Source organism: Arachis ipaensis, chromosome B5 (genome assembly GCF_059453495.1).
Source record: "Arachis ipaensis isolate K30076 ecotype BB chromosome B5, ASM5945349v1, whole genome shotgun sequence".
NCBI lineage: Eukaryota > Viridiplantae > Streptophyta > Magnoliopsida > Fabales > Fabaceae > Arachis > Arachis ipaensis.
The window spans coordinates 64,612,984-64,632,127 of NC_142440.1; the positions used below are offsets into that span (position 1 = coordinate 64,612,984).

Here is a 19,144-nt window from a genome sequence, read left to right on the forward strand (position 1 = left end):
GGAGGGCCTAAAGGAATAAAATCCTGGTCTAAGCGGCTAAACCAAGCTGTCCCTAACCATGTGCTTGTGGCGTGTAGGTGTCAAGTGAAAACTTGAGACTGAGCGGTTAAAGTCAAGGTCCAAAGCAAAAAAAAAAAAAAAAGAGTGTGCTTAAGAACCTTGGACACCTCTAATTGGGGACTTTAGCAAAACTGAGTCACAATCTGAAAAGGTTCACCCAATTATGCGTCTGTGGCATTTATGTATCCGGTGGTAATACTGGAAAACAAAATGCTTAGGGCCACGGCCAAGACTCATAAAGAAGCTGTGTTCAAGAATCATCATACTGAACTAAGAGAGTCAATAACACTATTCGAAATCTGAAGTTCTTATAGATGCCAATCATTCTGAACCTCAATGGATAAAGTGAGATGCCAAAACTATTCAAGAGGCAAAAAGCTATGAGTCCCGCTCATATGATTGAAGCTCTGTTTCATTGATAGTTTGGAATTTATAGTATATTCTATTCTTTTTATCCTATTTTGATTTTCAGTTGCTTGGGGACAAGCAACAATTTAAGTTTGGTGTTGTGATGAGCGGATAATTTATACGCTTTTTGACATTGTTTTTAGTATGTTTTTAGTAGGATCTAGTTACTTTTAGGGATGTTTTTAATAGATTTTGTGTTAAATTCACATTTCTGGACTTTACTATGAGTTTGTGTGTTTTTCTGTGATTTCAGGTATTTTCTGGCTGAAATTGAGGGACTTGAGCAGAAATCAGATTCAGAGGTTGAAAAAGGACTGCTGATGTTGTTGGATTCTGACCTCCCTGCACTCAAAGTAGATTTTCTAGAGCTACAGAACTCGAAATGGCGCGCTTCCAATTGCGTTGGAAAGTAGACATCCAGGGCTTTCCAGCAATATATAATAGTCCATACTTTGGCCAAGAATAGACGACGTAAACTGGCGTTCAACGCCAGCCTTCTACCCAAATCTGGCGTCCAGCGCCAGAAAAGGATCCAAAACCAGAGTTGAACGCCCAAACTGGCACAAAAACTAGCGTTCAACTCCACAAATGGCCTCTGCATGTGCAACACTTAAGCTCAGCCCAAACACACACCAAGTGGGCCCTGGAAGTGGATTTATACATCAAATACTTACTCATGTAAACCCTAGTAGCTAGTTTATTATAAATAGGACCTCTTACTATTGTATTTGGCATCTTTGGATTACCTTATGATCCTTTGATCACGTTTTAGGGGGCTGGCCATCTCGGCCATGCCTGGACCTTTCACTTATGTATTTTCAACGGTAGAGTTTCTACACTCCATAGATTAAGGTGTGGAGCTCTGCTGTTCCTCAAAGATTAATGCAAAGTACTACTGTTTTCTATTCAATTCTTCTTATTTCTCTTCTAAGATATCCATTCGCACCCAAGAACGTGATGAAGGTGATGATTATGTGTGACGCTCATCATCCTTCTCCCTTATGAACGCGTGCCTGACAAACACTTCCGTTCTACATGAATAAAGCTAGAATGAATATCTCTTAGATCTCCTAACCAGAATCTTCGTGGCGTAAGCTAGAATGATGGCGGCATTCAAGAGAATCCGGAAGGTCTAAACCTTGTCTGTGGTATTCTGAGTAGGATTCAATGATTGAATGACTGTGACGAGCTTCAAACTCGCGAGTGCTGGGCGTTAGTGACAGACGCAAAAGGAGGGTGAATTCTATTCCAGCATGATCGAGAACCGACAGATGATTGGCCGTGCTGTGACCGAGCATGTGAGCATATCTTTCACTGAGAGGAGGGGATGTAGCCACTGACAACGGTGATGCCCTTGCATAAAGCCAGCCATGGAAAGGAGTAAGACTGACTGGATGAAGATAGCAGGAAAGCAGAGGTTCAGAGGAACGAAAAGCATCTCCATTCGCTTATCTGAAATTCTCACCAATGAATTACATAAGTGCCTCTATCCCTATTTTATTAATTATTATTCAAAAACTCCATTATCAATTTATATCTGCCTAACTGAGATTTACAAGGTGACCATAGCTTGCTTCATACCAACAATCTCCGTGGGATTCAACCCTTACTCACGTAAGGTATTACTTGGACGACCCAGTGCACTTGCTGGTTAGTTGTATCGAAGTTGTGACAATTATGAATTAAGATCAGAGCACCAAGCTTTGGAGCCATTACCAGGATTTGTTTGAGCCTGGAGATCACAATTTCGTGCACCAGAGCTCTGTTATACTTGATGGATTGATGATAGCGAAATTCTTCTTCTCTTCATCTTCTCTTTGATTTGCTAGAAGGAATTTCGTTCTTAATGCTTAGTGTTCAATTATCTTGGTAAAGAGATTGAATGCAAAATGGGTTTCATGGGAACCTTGGGAAAGGAAACATGAAACCATGCTTGAAATCCCTTCTCACACTTGAGTAGAATCGGGGTTTTGGTGTTTGGATATGTGACATATAATCCTCCCTCTACTTGGACCTATGATGGTGTATGGTATAATCAGGGACCAAGCATATCTCTCTTCATAAGCAATTAGACCAAGGAATTGGCTATTGATCAAGATCTGAGAGATTGAGTCACCAAGGGATTGGGGCTCAATCAATCATGATTTCCAAGAGGTCAATAAGTTGTATGATTGAAGAGAATATAAGCTAGAATTGATCCAAAGAGACAACATCTCCTGATCTCAATGAATTTCCCCATTCTTATCTATCCCTTTCTTTATAGCTTAATTTTACATTCAGTAATCCTCCACTCCCATTTACATTCAAGTCATTTATGATTCTGCACTTTACATTCTTCCATTTTCATTTCTGCACTTTATTGTTTTTCTTTATATTCTAGCCATTTACATTTCTGTCATTTATAATTCTGCAAATCACAATCTACTTGTTCTGCTTGACTAATTCATCAATTAATTAAAACTGCTCGAATTTGCCAATCTCTGTGGATACGATCCCACTTCACTGTGGGTTATTACTTGACGATAATTTTGGTGCGTTGGCCAAAAGGACTAATTCACCAATTTTTGAATGGGGGTGCGAATTGGACTCATCAGGAGGTCAAGCCCCCACTTTGTGAATGGCTAAGGTGAGGTGATGTAGATTAGTTCTTCGGATGGGGCAGCGTGAAAATTGGCGTGCTTCTGGCATGGAGGGCACGTTTTGGTCGGCCAGTAGAAGCCGGCTCGGAGTACCTTTTTAGATAGAACTCATGCCCCGAGGTGATTGCCGCACATGCCGCTGTGGACTTCTTCCAGGACTTCCATTGTGGCCGAAGTCGGGACACATTTTAGGAGGGGTGTTGAGATTCTTCTCCTATACAGGACGTCGTATAAGCCTTTTTGCATCCTTCTTATCTGTGGGGAGTGTTTCGGACTTGAGGTAGTTGACGATGGAGGTCATCCACCTTAGTTCTGGTCTGAAATGTTTAGGATCTTCTCTTCCCCTGAGGTTGATGGGTATTGTAGGGTTTCTTGGATGAGACTTCTATTATTGCCCCCTGATTTGGTGCTGGCTAGTTTTTGAAAGTGCATCGGCTCGGGCGTTTTGCTCTCGAGGGATATGTCGGATCTCATATTCCATGAAGTTCCTGAGCTATTCTTTGCTTTTATCGAGATATTTTTTCATGGTGGGATCTTTTGCCTAGTAGCTTCCTTCTATTTGTGAGATAATCACTTGTGAATCGCTGAAAATGGTAAGCTTTTGGGCTCCGACCTCCCTAGCCAGCTTCAAACCAACCAATAAGGCTTTATACTCGGTTTAATTATTTGAGGCGAGGAACTCGAATCTTAAGGAGAATTTGAGTTGAGTCCCTTGGTTGCTTTCCAGGATAATGCCTGCTCCACTCCTGGCTTTATTTGATCAGCCGTCAACGTAGAGGTTCCATTCAATGGGGGTTCCTGGGGTGTCAGTATACTCTGCGACGAAGTCAGCCAGGTACTGGGACTTGATGGCCATGCGAGCTTCGTACTTGAGGTCAAATTTGGACACCTCGATTGCCTATTGTAGGATTCTTCCAGCCAAGTCAGTTTTCTGTAGGATGCCTTTCATGAGTTGGTTGGTCCGTATTCTGATGGTGTGGGCTTGAAAACATGGTCGAAGTTGCCGGGAGGTAAGTATGAGGGTGTAAGCGAACTTTTTGATCTTTTGGTAGTTTAGTTCAGTCTCTTGTAAAGCCTTACTAATGAAGTAGATGGGTTGCTGTCCGTTGTCGTCTTCTCGGACTAGTGCTGATGCTATCGCCCGACTTCCAACGACGAGGTATAGTATCAGCTCTTCTCCCTGTCGAGGTCGGGTTAGGATGGGTGGTTGCCCCAGGAATGTTTTGAAGTCTTGGAAGGCTTGTTCGCATTCTGGGGTCCATTCGAACTTCTTTACTTTCCTTAGTATTACATAGAAAAGAAGGGATCTTCGTGCCGACCCAGCTAGGAATCTGGATAGTGCCACTAGTCTTCCATTTAGCTATTGCACCTCTTTCACGCAGGTCGGGCTTTTCATGTTGAGTATGGCTTGGCATTTTTTTGGGTTTGCCTCAATGCCTCTCTGGGTAAGCATAAACCCTAGGAATTTGCCAGCTTCTACTGCAAAGGTACATTTTATCGGGTTTAGTCTCATCCCGTGCTTTCTTATGGTGCCGAATACTTTGGCGAGGTCGGGCAGCTGACACACCACTATTTTATAGTTTATCTTGTGCTCAATTGAGTGGTTTTTATCAACTCTTTACCCACTTATTCATACTATTTGTATGGTTTTACATTTGCCTTCCTAATTATGTACTTTGATTGAAAACATGCTTCTTTGGCCTTAAGTTCCCTATGTTTAATCCTTTCTTATTACCATTAGATGCCTTGATATGTGTGTTAAGTGATTTCAGAGATTACAGGACAGGAATGGCTCAGAGGATGGAAAGGAAGCATGCAAAAGTGGAAGGAATACAAAAAGTTGGAGAAATTGCTAAGTTGTCCAGCCTGACCTCTTTGCACTCAAACGGCTATAACTTTAGCTATAGAGGTCCAAATGATGCGGTTCCAGTTGCGTTGGAAAGCTAACTTTCGGGGATTCTATTTGATATATAATATGCCATAGTTGCCCTGACGCTAGGTGATGCGAACGCATGCTCCACGCGGCCGCGTTGCAGTGACGAAAAATCAGTGTGTTTGAATTCGTAACCAGCGAATTCTGGGCTATTTCTGACCCAGTTTGGGGCCCAAAAAACACATATTAGAGGCTATAAAGTGGGAGAATCCATTCATTCATGATCATAAGCTCATAATTCATAATCTTAGGATTAGATGTAGTTTTAGAGAGAGAAGTTCTCTCCTCTCTCTTAGGATTTAGAATTAGGATTCTTTTCACTTTATGATTATTTCATCTTTTGCGATCACAGGTTCAATGTTCCTTTTATTTATCTTTTCAATTTAATTTATGAATTCTTCTATGTTACATATTACTCTTTTGAATTAATTTTATTTGAGGTTTTTCAGCTCACAATTGTTTCTTTTATTTATATTACTGTTGCTTCCAATCTGAAGGCATTTTTATTCTGGTAGATTTACTTTTTCCCATTTTGGTCTTGGTTAAGAAATCAGTAATTCAGGAGTTATCAAACTTAAACATGATTGATAATTGTTATCTTTGATAATTGAATTGAACTTCAATAATCCCAATCTTTCCTTAGGGTTTAACTAGGATTTGAAGATCAAACTAATTAGTCACTTGACTTTTCTTTACTTTAAGTAAAGACTAACTGAGTGGAATTAAGATTCAATCTTCATCATCATTGATAAGGATAACTAGGATAGGACTTCTAATTTCTCATACCTTGCCAAAAAGTTTATTTTACAGTCATTTATTTACTTTAGAGTCTTTCACTTATTTCAATTGCAATTTAAATTACTTATTCCTCATCTTAAAAACCCCAATTTACAATCTTCATAACCAATAATAAGAACATACTTCCCTACATTTCCTTGAGAAGACGACCCGAGTTTTAAATACTTCGGTTATCAATTTATTTAGGGGTTTGTTACTTGTGACAACCAAAACGTTTGTACGAAGGGATTTCTGTTGGTTTAGAAACTATATCTACAACGCAACTATTTTTATAAAATTCTTTACTGGCGAAAATCCTAACGTCAGCTGCAATTTTTCTTCTTTTTGGGTTTTTATTATCATGTCGTCTACGTAGACTTTCATCAACTTCCCGATGTGGTCGGCGAATACTTTGTTCATCAACCTCTGATATGTGGCCCCCACGTTCTTGAGCCCGAATGGCATTACTATGTAGTAGTAGTTCGCTCTCGGGGTTAGGAATGAGGTCTTCTCTTGGTCTGGTTGATGCATTGGGATCTCGTTGTACCCTAATTAGGCATCCATGAAGGAGAGGTACTGGTATCCCGACGAGGCGTCGACCAGGGTGTCGATGTTCAGGAGGGGGTAGGTGTCTTTGAGGCAGGCTTTATTGAGATCGGTGTAGTCTACACACATCTGCCACTTTCCATTTGGCTTTTTGACCAGTACAATGTTGGCCAGCCACAGTGGGTACTTGGCCTTCCTTATGAACCCGACCTCTAGCAAGGCTTGCACCTGTTCCTCCATTATTCTCACACTTATGCATATAAATTGTGTGTTTTATATTTTCCTTCCTAATTTTGTGATATAGTTGAAAACATGTTTCCTAATTCTGTGTGTTAAGTATTTTCAGGCTTTATAGGGCAGGAAAGGCTTAGAGGATGGAAAGGAAGCATGCAAAAGTGAAAGAAACGCAAGAAAATGAAGTTTTGAGAAGTTGGCAGCAACGCGTACCGGTGGGCGATGCGTACGAGTGACTAGCGCAGAAGACAAGCGACGCGTACGCGTGACTGACGCGTACACGTGACAAGGATTTTTGCCAATCGACATGTACACGTGGATGACGCGTACGCGTGACAAAGCGTCACGTGCTGCAATCTGCAGAAAGCGCTGGGGGCAATTTCGGGCTCCTTTTGGCCCAGTTCCAAGCCCGAAAACACAGAATAGAGGCTGCGGAGTGGAGTAATCATAGATACAACTTTTCATTCACATAATTTTAGGTTTGGAGATGTAGTTTTCTAGAGAGGGAGGCTCTCTCCTCTCTCTAGGTTTTAGGGTTTTTAAGTTTATTTCTCCTCAATTTCAAAATTCTACCTTGCTTCAATTTAGGTTTCTTTTACTTTAATTGTTCTATTATTTTAGTTTATCTACTTCTCTCATTGATTCCTTTATTTTGCTAATTTAGTTTATGAGTTCATATGTTACTCTCAACTTTCATTAATGCAATTTATGTTCCTTTATTTTTATTTTGTCAATTCTTCTATTTTTATTTGTTAGTCATTGATGTTTGCAATTGGTTGTTTAGATTTAATATTCCTTCTTAATTTTCTATGTTTTTATGTGATGCCTCCCAAGTGTTTGATAAAATGCTTGGGAGGGTTTTAAATTAGATTTTTGCATTCTTAGTTTGGATTGATTAATTAGAGACTCTTGAATTGTCAAAGTCTCTTGTTGAATGGTAATTGAGACTTGCTAGTTGGCTTAGGCTTCACTAAATCTAGTCTTTGATTAGGACTTGTGAACCTAAGTTGATTTTGCTCACTTGACTTTCCTTCATTGTTAGAGGTTAACTAAGTGAAAGCAAAGGGCAATTACCATCACATGATGATGAAAATGAGGATAGCACTTCCAATTATCAATCCTTGCTAAGAGCTTTCTTAGTTATCAATTTATTTTCTTATTATTTACATTCCTTGTTTATTAAACTCAAAACCCAAAAAGATACAATCTCATAACCAATAATAAACTACACTTCCCTGTAATTTCTTGAGAGACGACCCGAGGTTTAATATTTCGGTTAATTTTATTGGGTTTGCTTTAGTGACAAACAAGTTAAATTTTATTGAGGTTTAATTGTCGGTTCAGAACTATGCTTACAACGCGCTCATTTTTGTAAAAATCTTTACCGACGATTTTTCCACCATCAATTTTTGGCGCCGTTGCCGGAGAATTGCAAACGTGTGCCTTATTATTGGTTATTGTGAATAATTTTGCTTTCTTTTGTTTGTTTGTTAGTTGTTTCTAGTTTTGGGAGTTTAGTTTCATTATTCCTTATTACTTTTCGTCTTTATTTTCTCTCGATACTATGAATTCTCATCCCTTTGCCTATGAGTTTGGTTCAAAGTATGTTATAGTGAATGGAAACTAGAATGAGAACATGCATCAAGGATGGAATAATCAAAGATGGGAGGAGCCACAAGGATTTAATCAATCCTCTTGGCAGCAACTTCCACCAACGTACTATGAGCAAGAGTCATTCCAAGATGCATATCAATCTAATAGCTATGGTGGACCCCCTTGTAGTTACCATCAAGCCCCACCATATGCCTATGAACCCCCTCCTCAACATAGCTTTGAACCACCATACTCACAATCCCCTTACTACCAAACACCCTCATATGATCCTAATCTTTGTCCACTATACCAACCACCTTATGAGCCATATGAACCGTATATAGAACCACTCCAATTCCAACCTAATTACTCCCAAAAACCACCACCTCCATATACACCATGTCCATATCCATCAATCCAAGAGCCTTATGATCCTACTTATGATATCCAAGCAGAACAAGAGTTAAGGGATCATCTCAAGAAAACACTAGATCAACTTCAAGCAACCATTCATCAATTAGAGCAAGTGGAAAGTGGAAAGCACACAAAGCTCTCATGGCTAAAGAATCTCAACAGAGAACAAGAGATTGAAGTGTGTTGTGCAACAAGTAGAAAAGATGGAGAGTGTTGAACCGCCACATCCTTTGTTATGATGAACCACCCTCCTATCATGAACCTTTCCTCCCAAATAATGAACCTTCATATCCACCCCAATCTTCAATGCATGACACTCTAAGTGTTATTCTTCAAGAGCAAAGAGAAATGCAAAGGACAACACAAGAGTTCATAGCTACCTTGACTGAGGTAGTAGGTAATTTAGCCTCTCTGCACGTCAACACTCAAAGCACTCCCATGGCTACATGTGGAGAACCAATAGAAGAGCATAGCATAAAGGAGACACTCGAAACTCCGGTAGACAATGAGGAACGTGACTTTGTATTGGAACAAGTGGAGGAAGCCGCAATAGTTGAAGAGGAAGAAGTAGTTGAAGACTTAGGAGACGCTGAACCTCCATGAGAATCTAGAGTTGTAGAGTATTCCCCCAAGAAGATTGAAATTGATGTCAAGGAGGCTAGTGCACAACCTCCATGGCATATTTCCTATGATGAATTGGACGGAATAGATCAAGAAGCAAGTTTCCTTGGTGATGAAATTGAAGAACCTTCTCCCGATGAAATTGAAAGCAATATTGAGGTAGATTTCTCTTAATCTCATGGTCATGATGTGAGTGATGGAGAAGAGTTTGATGAACTTGGTGAGGAAGAGCTTAAAGATAAAGAATCTTCTCAAAAGGTGGAAGTCCTTCAAAAAGGATGGACGGGAGTTGAGTTTGCTTTGTCAAGACCGTTGGAGACTTCTCTACCTAGGTTGCTGTCTACTACTTCATTAGAATGGGTAAAACTTATCTCTATTCGCCTTCCTATCCCACTTGAGTATGGTATTCTTGAAACAGATAGCCAACTTAGGAAGCTTTATGGCTTTAAGCGTTAGAGGAGAATGTTTAGTGGTTGGAGTTGCAAATCAAGACTCATCAAGGTTGAGACTTCAAGAGTTAGATGCAAGGGTGAGACTAGTGAACATTTGGTTAGATCTAAGAGAAGAGTTTGGTATTGCATTGAGAATTTGACTTGCTTGCCACCCGGTTGGAATAATGATGATCCACTTAAAGATGGGTGTGGAAACAAGATTTGGGATCCAGCATACAAGAGGATCAACTTTGGGAGCTCAAAGTTTGTGAAGAACTTCATCAAGGCTTGGGGAATTTACTTGTAATTGATAGCGCTTATTGGAAGTCCGTGGAAGTTTCAAGATGAGTTCAAGCATAAGCCACCATGACAAGGAGCTCACAAATGTCCAACTTAAGGACTTTAACTAAAAGTGCTAGGTGGGAGACACCCCACCATGGTAAACTCTTCCAATTTTATTTTTCATTAATGTTGGTAATTAATTGAATTTTTATTTTTAGTTAGAATTATTTAGTTTATGTTTTGGTTCTATTGGTTTAATAATATTTAGATTTATTTTCGTAGCATGTTAGTTTAAAAAAAAAAAGTAGCAACCCACGCGTGCGCGTAGGCCACGCGTGGGCGTCGATACCAATTTGGCTCTCCCATCCAACGAACAGACAGTTGTGATGGAATCGTGCAGCTGGCGTGCTAGAGGCACAATTCTACCACGCGTACGTGTCATTTTCATTTCTAGCACACCACGTGTGGGCGTGCGTGACGCGTGCACGTCGCATGTAAACTTTGCCACCTTTAATTTGAACAGAGAGTTGTGCGAAAACGGCAATGGAATTATGCGTTTAGCACAATTTCGCCCGACGCATACGCGTACCTCACGCGTACGGGTCGACTTCATTTCTCTTCACCCACGCGCACGCGTCAGTAACACGTACGCATTGATTCAAATTTCACTAACCCCTTACGCGAAAACACTTCTCATTCGCGAAACCTATCCCTTTGGAGACACGCGGGAGGGGTGCTGGGCGCATAGCCACCCCACGCGTACGCGTGACCCACGCGTACGCGTCCCTTGAAAATTTTTCAATCCATGCATAAGTGTCAGCGACGCGTATGCGTTCGCATGAAAATCGGCGTTAATAGTGAATTGAATAGAGAGTTGGGATGCCACTGTGCTGGAATCGCACGAGTAGTCACGCGTACGCGTGACCGACGCTCACGCGTCAGTGTTCATTTTTGGCCACCCACGCATACGCGTGGGCAACGCTCACGCGTCGCATGGCTAATTTCGTTTTCACACGCACGCGTGAGGAATGCGCGCGTGTCGCGTCTTGTTTTTCATTTCCTTCTCCTTTCTTCCCTCATTTCTCCTTCTTTCTTCCTCCTTCTTACTTTCTTCTTCTTATTCATTTCTTTAACTTCTCATCCTTATCCTCTATCATTCTATTTTACTTAATTTATTTGTATACTTTTATTCACTGCATTTTAATCTTGTGCATACTTTTATTTTCTTTTCTAAGTTTATTATTTTTCTATTGGTGTTACATGTTCTTATTCAACTGTTGCATCTTCTCTTGCATTATTTTGGTACTTCGTGACTTGTTTTAAATTGTTGGGTATTATTATTCGTAAGTCAATGCTAATCTTTTATGACAATTGTATTCCTTTTGCATTGATATGAAGTTATATTGTCTTTCATTACCCACACTCTCTTCCCCAGTGTTGCAATTTTTGCACTATTGATATGTCATTTGCTTATACTGTTTTCTCACTTGCATGTTGTAGCTACCATGTAACTGAGACCCTCATTATTTGGCATTAACCCACCCATACTTTATTTGTTTTCTAATCTTTATTTCTGGGTTACTTTTCTTCTTTTTCCTCTTCTTTTAGGATGGCCATCAAGAAGGGAAATGGAAAACTCTAAATAGGGCGGACAAACAAGTTCCTGAGAACAATCTTTGGAGAAAAGCATCAGTTGTCACCACCCGTCCACTTGCATTTCCTTGCATGCACCGAGGACGGTGCAATCTTTAAGTGTGGGGAGGTCGATACCGACTTCCGTGGGTTAGTTATTTTCTTCTCAACACCAATGTTTAATTTTTTTTTCGTTAAATTAGTTGTTGCATTTGCATGTTTGATTGCATGTTTGTTAGATTTTGTGCATATTCTACTACCGCTCAGTCGAAGTAATAATCTCTTTTCCAAGAAACTATTTTATAGCATTTCACTAATTTAAATTAAAATTTTTATTGAGCTTGTTTGAAGAAATATTATATTGGAACATGGTTTAGAGCTCGAACACACAAAACCAGTGAGATTTTGAGCCTATCTGATTGGTTGCATTTTATCAACCAATATTTTATTTTTGGTGTGTTTTTCTCTCTATAATTGTGATCTTTGTCTTGCCTAATTCTATATTTCCATTGTTTGATGTATGCATGCACTTATATGATTGAGGCCTTGTTTCACTGAGCTTATATACCCATATGGCCTTAACCTTTTCATTATCCTTTGTAAACCAATGTTGAGCCTACTTATCCCATTTGTTCTTTACTTTAGCACACCATTAACTCTAAGCGTAAAACAATAATGTCCTTAATTTGAATCCTTGGTTAGCTTAGACTAGTGAGAGTGTTCATAATTTAAGTGTGGGGAAGTTGGGTTTGGAAACATTTGGTTTGAGAATTGGGTGTTGTATATCCTTGTAAAAATGTGCAAAACAATAGTTAAGCATATATTCTTGCATTCAATATCTTAATCGTATGCATTCAGAAAAACAAAAGAAAAGAAAAAATAAAAAAAAGAGGAGAAAAAGAAAAGAAAAAGAGCAAATAATAAAAGGGGACAAAATGCCCCAAAGTAAATTGTGATAGCAATGCATATGTACCGTACTCAAAATCGGATGCATGAATATGTGGTAAACATTGTAAATGGGTAGTTAGATTTTGTATTGTGATTACATGGATTACCTTAAGTTAGGTGGGAAATTTAAGTTAATTAAGGATTCAGATTTTAGTCCACTTGACCAAATACAATCCGACCTTGACCCTAACCCCATTACAATCCTTAAAAGACCTCTTGATATGTGTATATGTGCATTGATTCTTTGTTGATTGGTAGAAGAAGAGCAAGCTTTAGAAAGCAAGATTAGTTGAGAACCGAGAGAATCGACCCTTAGGCACTAGAGTGATTAGAGTGTATATACTTCCGGTGAAGGTTCGATGCTCGATTCTTTATTCCCAGCTTTCATGAGCTATCTTCTTCTTGCAAGTCTATTTGTACTTCATTTTTATGATTTGAATTAGTGAAATCTAGTTCATATTCATTCTTGAAAGGTTTATCTATTTTAACTAAGTAGGTAGAATCATTTTTGCATGTAGTTGCATTCATATAAATATGTTGCATTTAATAAGTCTTACCATTCCACTTCACTCTTTTATAGTTTCTCTTGAGTTTAGCATGAGAACATGCTAATGTTTAAGTGTGGGGAGACTGATAAACCGCTATTTTACGGTTTATTTTGTATTGAATTGAGCAGATTTTATTCATTATTCTCACACTTATGCATATAAATTGCGTGTTTTACATTTTTCCTTCCTAATTCTATGATATAGTTGAAAACATGTTTCCTAGGCCTTTAAATTTTCAATTTTAATTACCCTTTATTACCATTCGATGCCGTGATCTGTGTGTTAAGTGTTTTCAGGCTTTATAGGGCAGGAATGGCTTAGAGGATGGAAAGGAAGCATGCAAAAGTGGAAGGAACGCAAGAAAATGAAGTTTTGAGAAGCTGGCAGTGACGCGTACGCGTGGGCGACGCATACGCATGACTGGCACAGAAGGCAAGCAACACGTAACGTATGCGTGACAAGGATTTTTGCCAATCGACGCGTACACATGGATGACGCGTACGCGTGACAAAGCGTCACGTTCTACAGCCACGCGTGCGTGCAAAGTGTCACGTGCTGCAATATGCAGAAAGCGTTGGGGGCGATTTCTGGGCTCCTTTTGGCCCAGTTCCAAGCCCGAAAACACATAATAGAGGCTGCAGAGTGGAGGAATCATAGATACAACTTTTTATTCACATAATTTTAGGTTTGGAGATGTAGTTTTCTAGAGAGGGAGGCTCTCTCCTCTCTCTAGGTTTTAGGGTTTTTAGGTTTATTTCTCCTCAATTTCAGAATTCTACCTTGCTTCAATTTAGGTTTCTTCTACTTTAATTGTTCTATTACTTTAGTTTATCTACTCTCATTGATTCCTTTATTTTGCTAATTTATTTTATGAGTTCATATGTTACTCTCAACTTTCATTAATGCAATTTATGTTCCTTTATTTTTATTTTGTCAATTCCTCTATTTTTATTTGTTAGTCATTGATGTTTGAAATTAGTTGTTTAGATTTAATATTCCTTGTTAATTTTCTATGTTTTTATGTGATGCCTTCCAAGTGTTTGATAAAATGCTTGGGAGGGTTTTAATTTAGATTTTTGCATTCTTAGTTTGGATTGATTAATTAGAGACTCTTGAGTTGTCAAAGTCTCTTGTTGAATGGTAATTGAGACTTGCTAGTTGGCTTAGGCTTTACTAAATCTAGCCTTTGATTAGGACTTGTGAACCTAAGTTGATTTTGCTCACTTGACTTTCCTTCATTGTTAGAGGTTAACTAAGTGAAAGCAAAGGGCAATTACCATCACAACAGATGATGATAATGAGGATAGGACTTTTAATTATCAATCCTTGCTAAGAGCTTTCTTAGTTGTCAATTTATTTTCATATTATTTACATTCCTTGTTTATTAAACTCAAAACCCAAAAAGATACATCTCATAGCCAATAATAAACTACACTTCCCTGCAGTTCCTTGAGAGACGACCCGAGGTTTAATACTTCGGTTAATTTTATTGGGTTTGCTTTAGTGACAAACAAATTAAATTTGATTGAGGTTTAATTGTCGGTTTAGAACTATGCTTACAATGTGCTCATTTTTGTGAAAATCTTTACCGACGATTTTTCCACCATCAGGCCTATAAGAGCGTTGTACGCGGAGTTCACGTCAGCCATGATGTAGTCTATGCCCAGTGTTCTTGATCGGGTTCCTTTTCCAAAGGTCGTGTGCAGTGGGATGTATCCGAGGGGTTGGATCAGAGCGTCTCCTAGCACGAATAGGCTGTTGGGATATGCTCTGAGCTCCTTTTCTTATAGTCCGAGCTTGTTGAAGGCGATTTTGAATAGGAAGTCTGGAGAGCTTCCCTGGTCAACCAGTGTTCGGTGGAGGTTGGCATCAGCCAGTATGATGGTAATGACCATGAGGTCATCATGCCCAGAGATGATGCCCGCGGCGTCTTCATTGGTGAAAGAAATAGTGGGGTGGTCGGGTGACCTATCCCGTTCTCCGACATGGTATATTTATTTAAGGTATCTTTTGCGGGACGATTTGGAGATTTCTCCTCCTGCGAATCCTCCGTTGATCATATGAACTTGCCTTTCTGGGGTGTGAGGGGGACGTTCAGCTCGTCTGCCCTCTTCATCCCTTCTTCTCTTTTTTGGGTCGTCCATTTTGTTTGATAGGAATCGATCTAGTCTTCCTTCTCAGGCTAGTTTTTCTATGACATTCTTCAAGTCGTAGCACTCCTTAGTGGGGTGCCCGTAGATTCTGTGGTATTTGCAATATTCGGTCTGACTTCCTCCCTTTTTGTGTTTAATTGGGCGAGGTAGTGAGATCTTTTCTGTGTTGCATATTTTTCGATAAACGTCCACTAAAGATACCCGAAGAGGGGTGTAGTTGTGGTATTTCCTAGGCTTCTCTGTGGGCTGGTCCTCCTTTTTTCTTGACTCTTTAGCTTTGTCGCAAGGTGGGTAAGAGAACCCGGCTTTGGAGGTTTCCACTAGTCAGGAGTTTTCCTCCATGTTAATGTATTTCTCAGCTCGTTCTTGTACTTCGTTCAGGGATGTAGGGTGTTTCTTAGATATGGAGTGGCTGAAGGGCCTTTCACATAGACCGTTGATAAGTCCCATGATGGCCGCTTCTGTGGGGAGGTTTTGTATGTCGAGGCATGCTTTATTGAATCTTTCCATGTAGCTTCGGAGGATTTCCCAATCTCCCTGCTTGATCCCTAGCAAGCTTAGAGACTGTTTGGCTTTATCTTTTTGTATGGAGAACCTAGCTAGGAATTTTTCGGCGAGGTCATTGAAGCTTGTGATAGATCTTGGTGGTAGACTGTCGAACCACTTTATAGCTGTTTTGGTGAGAGTAGTCAGGAAGGCTTTGTAGCGAGTTGCGTTTGAGGCGTCCGTAAGGTACATCTGGCTCCTAAAGTTGTTGAGATGATGGCTTGGATCAGATGTCCCATCGTATGGGGTCATTGCAGGAGCTTTGAAGTCTTTTGGAACTTTAGTTTTCATAATTTCTTTTGTGAATGGGTCTTGTTCCCTGTGGGGGCTAGTTTCACAATTGGATCGTGCAGTTTTAGCTTTGTCGCCTTCGAGCTTTTGGAGTTTCTCTTCCATCTCTCTGCACCGTCTTGTTTCTCGTCACAGATCCTGCTCAGCTTCTCGTTGTCATTCGGCCTCTTGTTCAAGTTGTTTGAGGTGGTCTTGTTGCTCACGGATGGCATCTAGGATTTCTGCATTCTGTGCTTATTTGTCTTTTTTGGAGGGATTTGCTTCCTTTGGGGACAGAGGTGTGGCATCCGTGTTTTTTGTTGGTGCACCATCTTCTAAGCCAGAGGTGTGGTCGTTGTTAGGAGGGTCATTTTCCATGATCTTGGGATGACTTCTAGGTACTCGGCAACGACACCAATGTTCCGAGGGTTACCCGACACTTTGAGGTCAATCTCGGACGAGATCCTCTGGTCTGACCTGACTAGCTGCGTCTGACTTGTTGGGTGCAAAGTGCTGCTGGTCCTTAGTCACCGGGGGCGGTGGTACCTGCAAGAAACTCTGATGCTTAAGTCAGTACGGGCTTTAGGCAGGTTTTCTGTAGAATTGGAGAGAGTGAGTTATACTTGGGTGCTCCAGTGTATTTATAGTAGTGTTTGATGATCTTCCTTTGAGATAAGTTTGTTATCTTATCTTATCTTTTGTGGGTGAGATCATTATCTTTGGCTAACCGCCTTCTAGTGGGCGGTGGTTCTTTTACTTTGGTCCTCCTTGGGCCTCTGTGGCAATTTGTCCGAGCTCCTTATGAAAAGGTCGGTGGCGAGCCATCCTTTAAAGAGGTCGGTCGCTTCATTTTCGTCCAACCCGGACCTTATAGCTCGGTCCAGGGTATGAACACCTTCTATTCGAATTCTTCTTCCCATTCCCTTATCCTCATTCTTCTTTCTTCTTCACATCTCCCATTCTCTTTCTTTCTTATTTTTCTTTTTCTTGTTTATGAGCAGGAACAGAAATAAAGAACCTCTCTTTGATCCTGATCCTGAACCTGAGAGGACCATAAGGAGGCGTTTACAACAAGTTAAAGCATAACACTCCAGAGGAAACCTCACAGAACTTTTCAAACAAGAAACTGAAAATACAAACATGGCAGCCGATCAGAATAATAGAGGAGATGTAAGGAAGGTTCTTGGTGACTTCACTGCACCCACTTCTGACTTCTATGGAAGAAGTATCTTCATACCTGCGATTAGAGTAAATAACTTTGAGCTTAAGCCTCAATTAGTCTCTCTAATACAATAGAATTGCAAATTCCATGGACTTCCACTGGAAGTTTGATACAAAAATTATCGTCAGTTAGGAATTTCATACAAATAACTCTGTTGATAGTATAGTTCCCAACCAACAAATAACTCTCAATCAAATTTTAATATTTGGTTGTCACAAGTACAAACCCCAATAAAAATTAACCGAAGTATTCAAACCTCGGGTCGTCTCACAAGGAATTGCAGTGAAGTGATCAATTATTGGCTATGAATGAACAAGGGGGGTTTGATTTTGTAAAAGGGCAAGAAAATAAATGACAAGAAAAGTAAATCAAGCAACTAAAGAAAGCAATTAATAAAGAGAGACATTCATAGAAAGGGTTGAGAACTAAGGCTTTCTATCCTAGTCACTAATCATAACAATAATTAACAAGAGCTTATCTTATTTCGTCATCCCCAACAATAGAAGAAGGTATAATGTTATCTTCACATGGGAGAAAGTCAAATAAGACTAATTAATCTCAATCTAAAAGTCCTAATCAACTTATTAATTGAATTAGCAAGAGATTAGAGTCAATGGAAACAATATTAACTAACAACTCTAGATCACCAACATGAGTAGGGTCTTAATGACTCAAGATTGCCTAATTTCTCTTTCCAAACCAAGAATGCTCAAAAATCTACTCTAACATCCAACCAAGCATTTTGTCAAACACTTGGAAGGCATAAAAGGAAAGTAGTAAATTGCAAAAAAGAATAAAATCTACAACTACCCAATTGCAAGGAAACAATAACAACAACTCAAATCAACAATAAAAGAACATAAAATATGAATTTCATTAAAGAAAATCCAAATCCAACAAGAGTTCATCAATAAACTAAAAGAGGAATAAAAAGGAGAATTAACAATGCAAACTAAGAGAATTAAGATGTAGGAACAAGAAATTACAAGGAAAACTAAAGGAAAACAAGAATTGAACCCTAGATCTAAGATGCAAAATACCCTAAGAACCCTAATTCTAGAGAGAAGAGGGAGCTTCTCTCTCTACAAAACTAAACTACATGATGCTAACCTACAACTAATTGCTCCCCCTTTGTCCAAGCTTGAATTCTGCATGAAATAGCCTCAGGAATGAGTTGGATTTGGGCTTGGGCAGCTCAGAAATCGCCCCCAGTGAATTCACTTTAATGAGGTCACTTGCCTCTTGTCACACGTACACGTGGACGACGCGTGCACATCGCTGGAAAATCTCTTCCTCACGCGTACGGGTGAGTGACGCGTGCACTTGGCTATGAAGATCTTCTTCTCATGCGTATCCGTGGATGACGCATGCGCGTGGCCCTTAATTCTCCAAATGCTCATTTCTTCATAAATTCTCCACTTTGCATGCTTTTCTCTTCACTTCTTCCATTCAATATTTGCCTTGTGAATATCAAATTACTCAACAAACATATCAAGGCATCGAATGGAATTAAGGTGAATTAAAATTGGCAAATTTAAGGCCTAAAAAGCATATTTTCACACTTAAGCACAAATTTAGGGAGAATTACAAAACCATGCTATTTCATTGAATAAATGTGAGATAAGTTGATAAAATCTCCCAAATTAAGCACAAGATAAACCACAAAATTGGGGTTTATCAAAGATCCACATCAATTCTTATCTGAATTCTTGCAAATTTAAGACCAATGGAGTAGATCCTGAGGTCTACAGGCTTATACTTTTCCCTTTTGCTGTTAGAGACAGAGCTAGGATGTGGTTGGATTCTCAACCCAAAGAAAGCCTAGACTCTTGGGAAAAGTTTGTCAATGTTTTCTTGGCCAAGTTCTTTCTACCTCAAAAGATGAGC

At 39.7% G+C, this 19,144-nt stretch overlaps 1 protein-coding gene across 1 annotated transcript; it reads right to left on the reverse strand.

The window, feature by feature from the left end:
- Positions 1–15,543: 15,543 nt before the first annotated feature.
- LOC148564455 (uncharacterized) lies at positions 15,544–16,161 on the reverse strand. Its single transcript, XM_088487039.1, has one exon. It carries the CDS (start codon positions 16,159–16,161, stop codon positions 15,544–15,546), a length of 618 nt encoding a protein of 205 aa, XP_088343165.1.
- Positions 16,162–19,144: the final 2,983 nt, after the last annotated feature.

What these genes read in the sequence shown, in the direction of transcription:
- LOC148564455 (XM_088487039.1), bottom strand. Translation starts at nt 16,161, where the DNA reads ATGGAAGAGAAACTCCAAAAGCTCGAAGGCGACAAAGCTAAAACTGCA.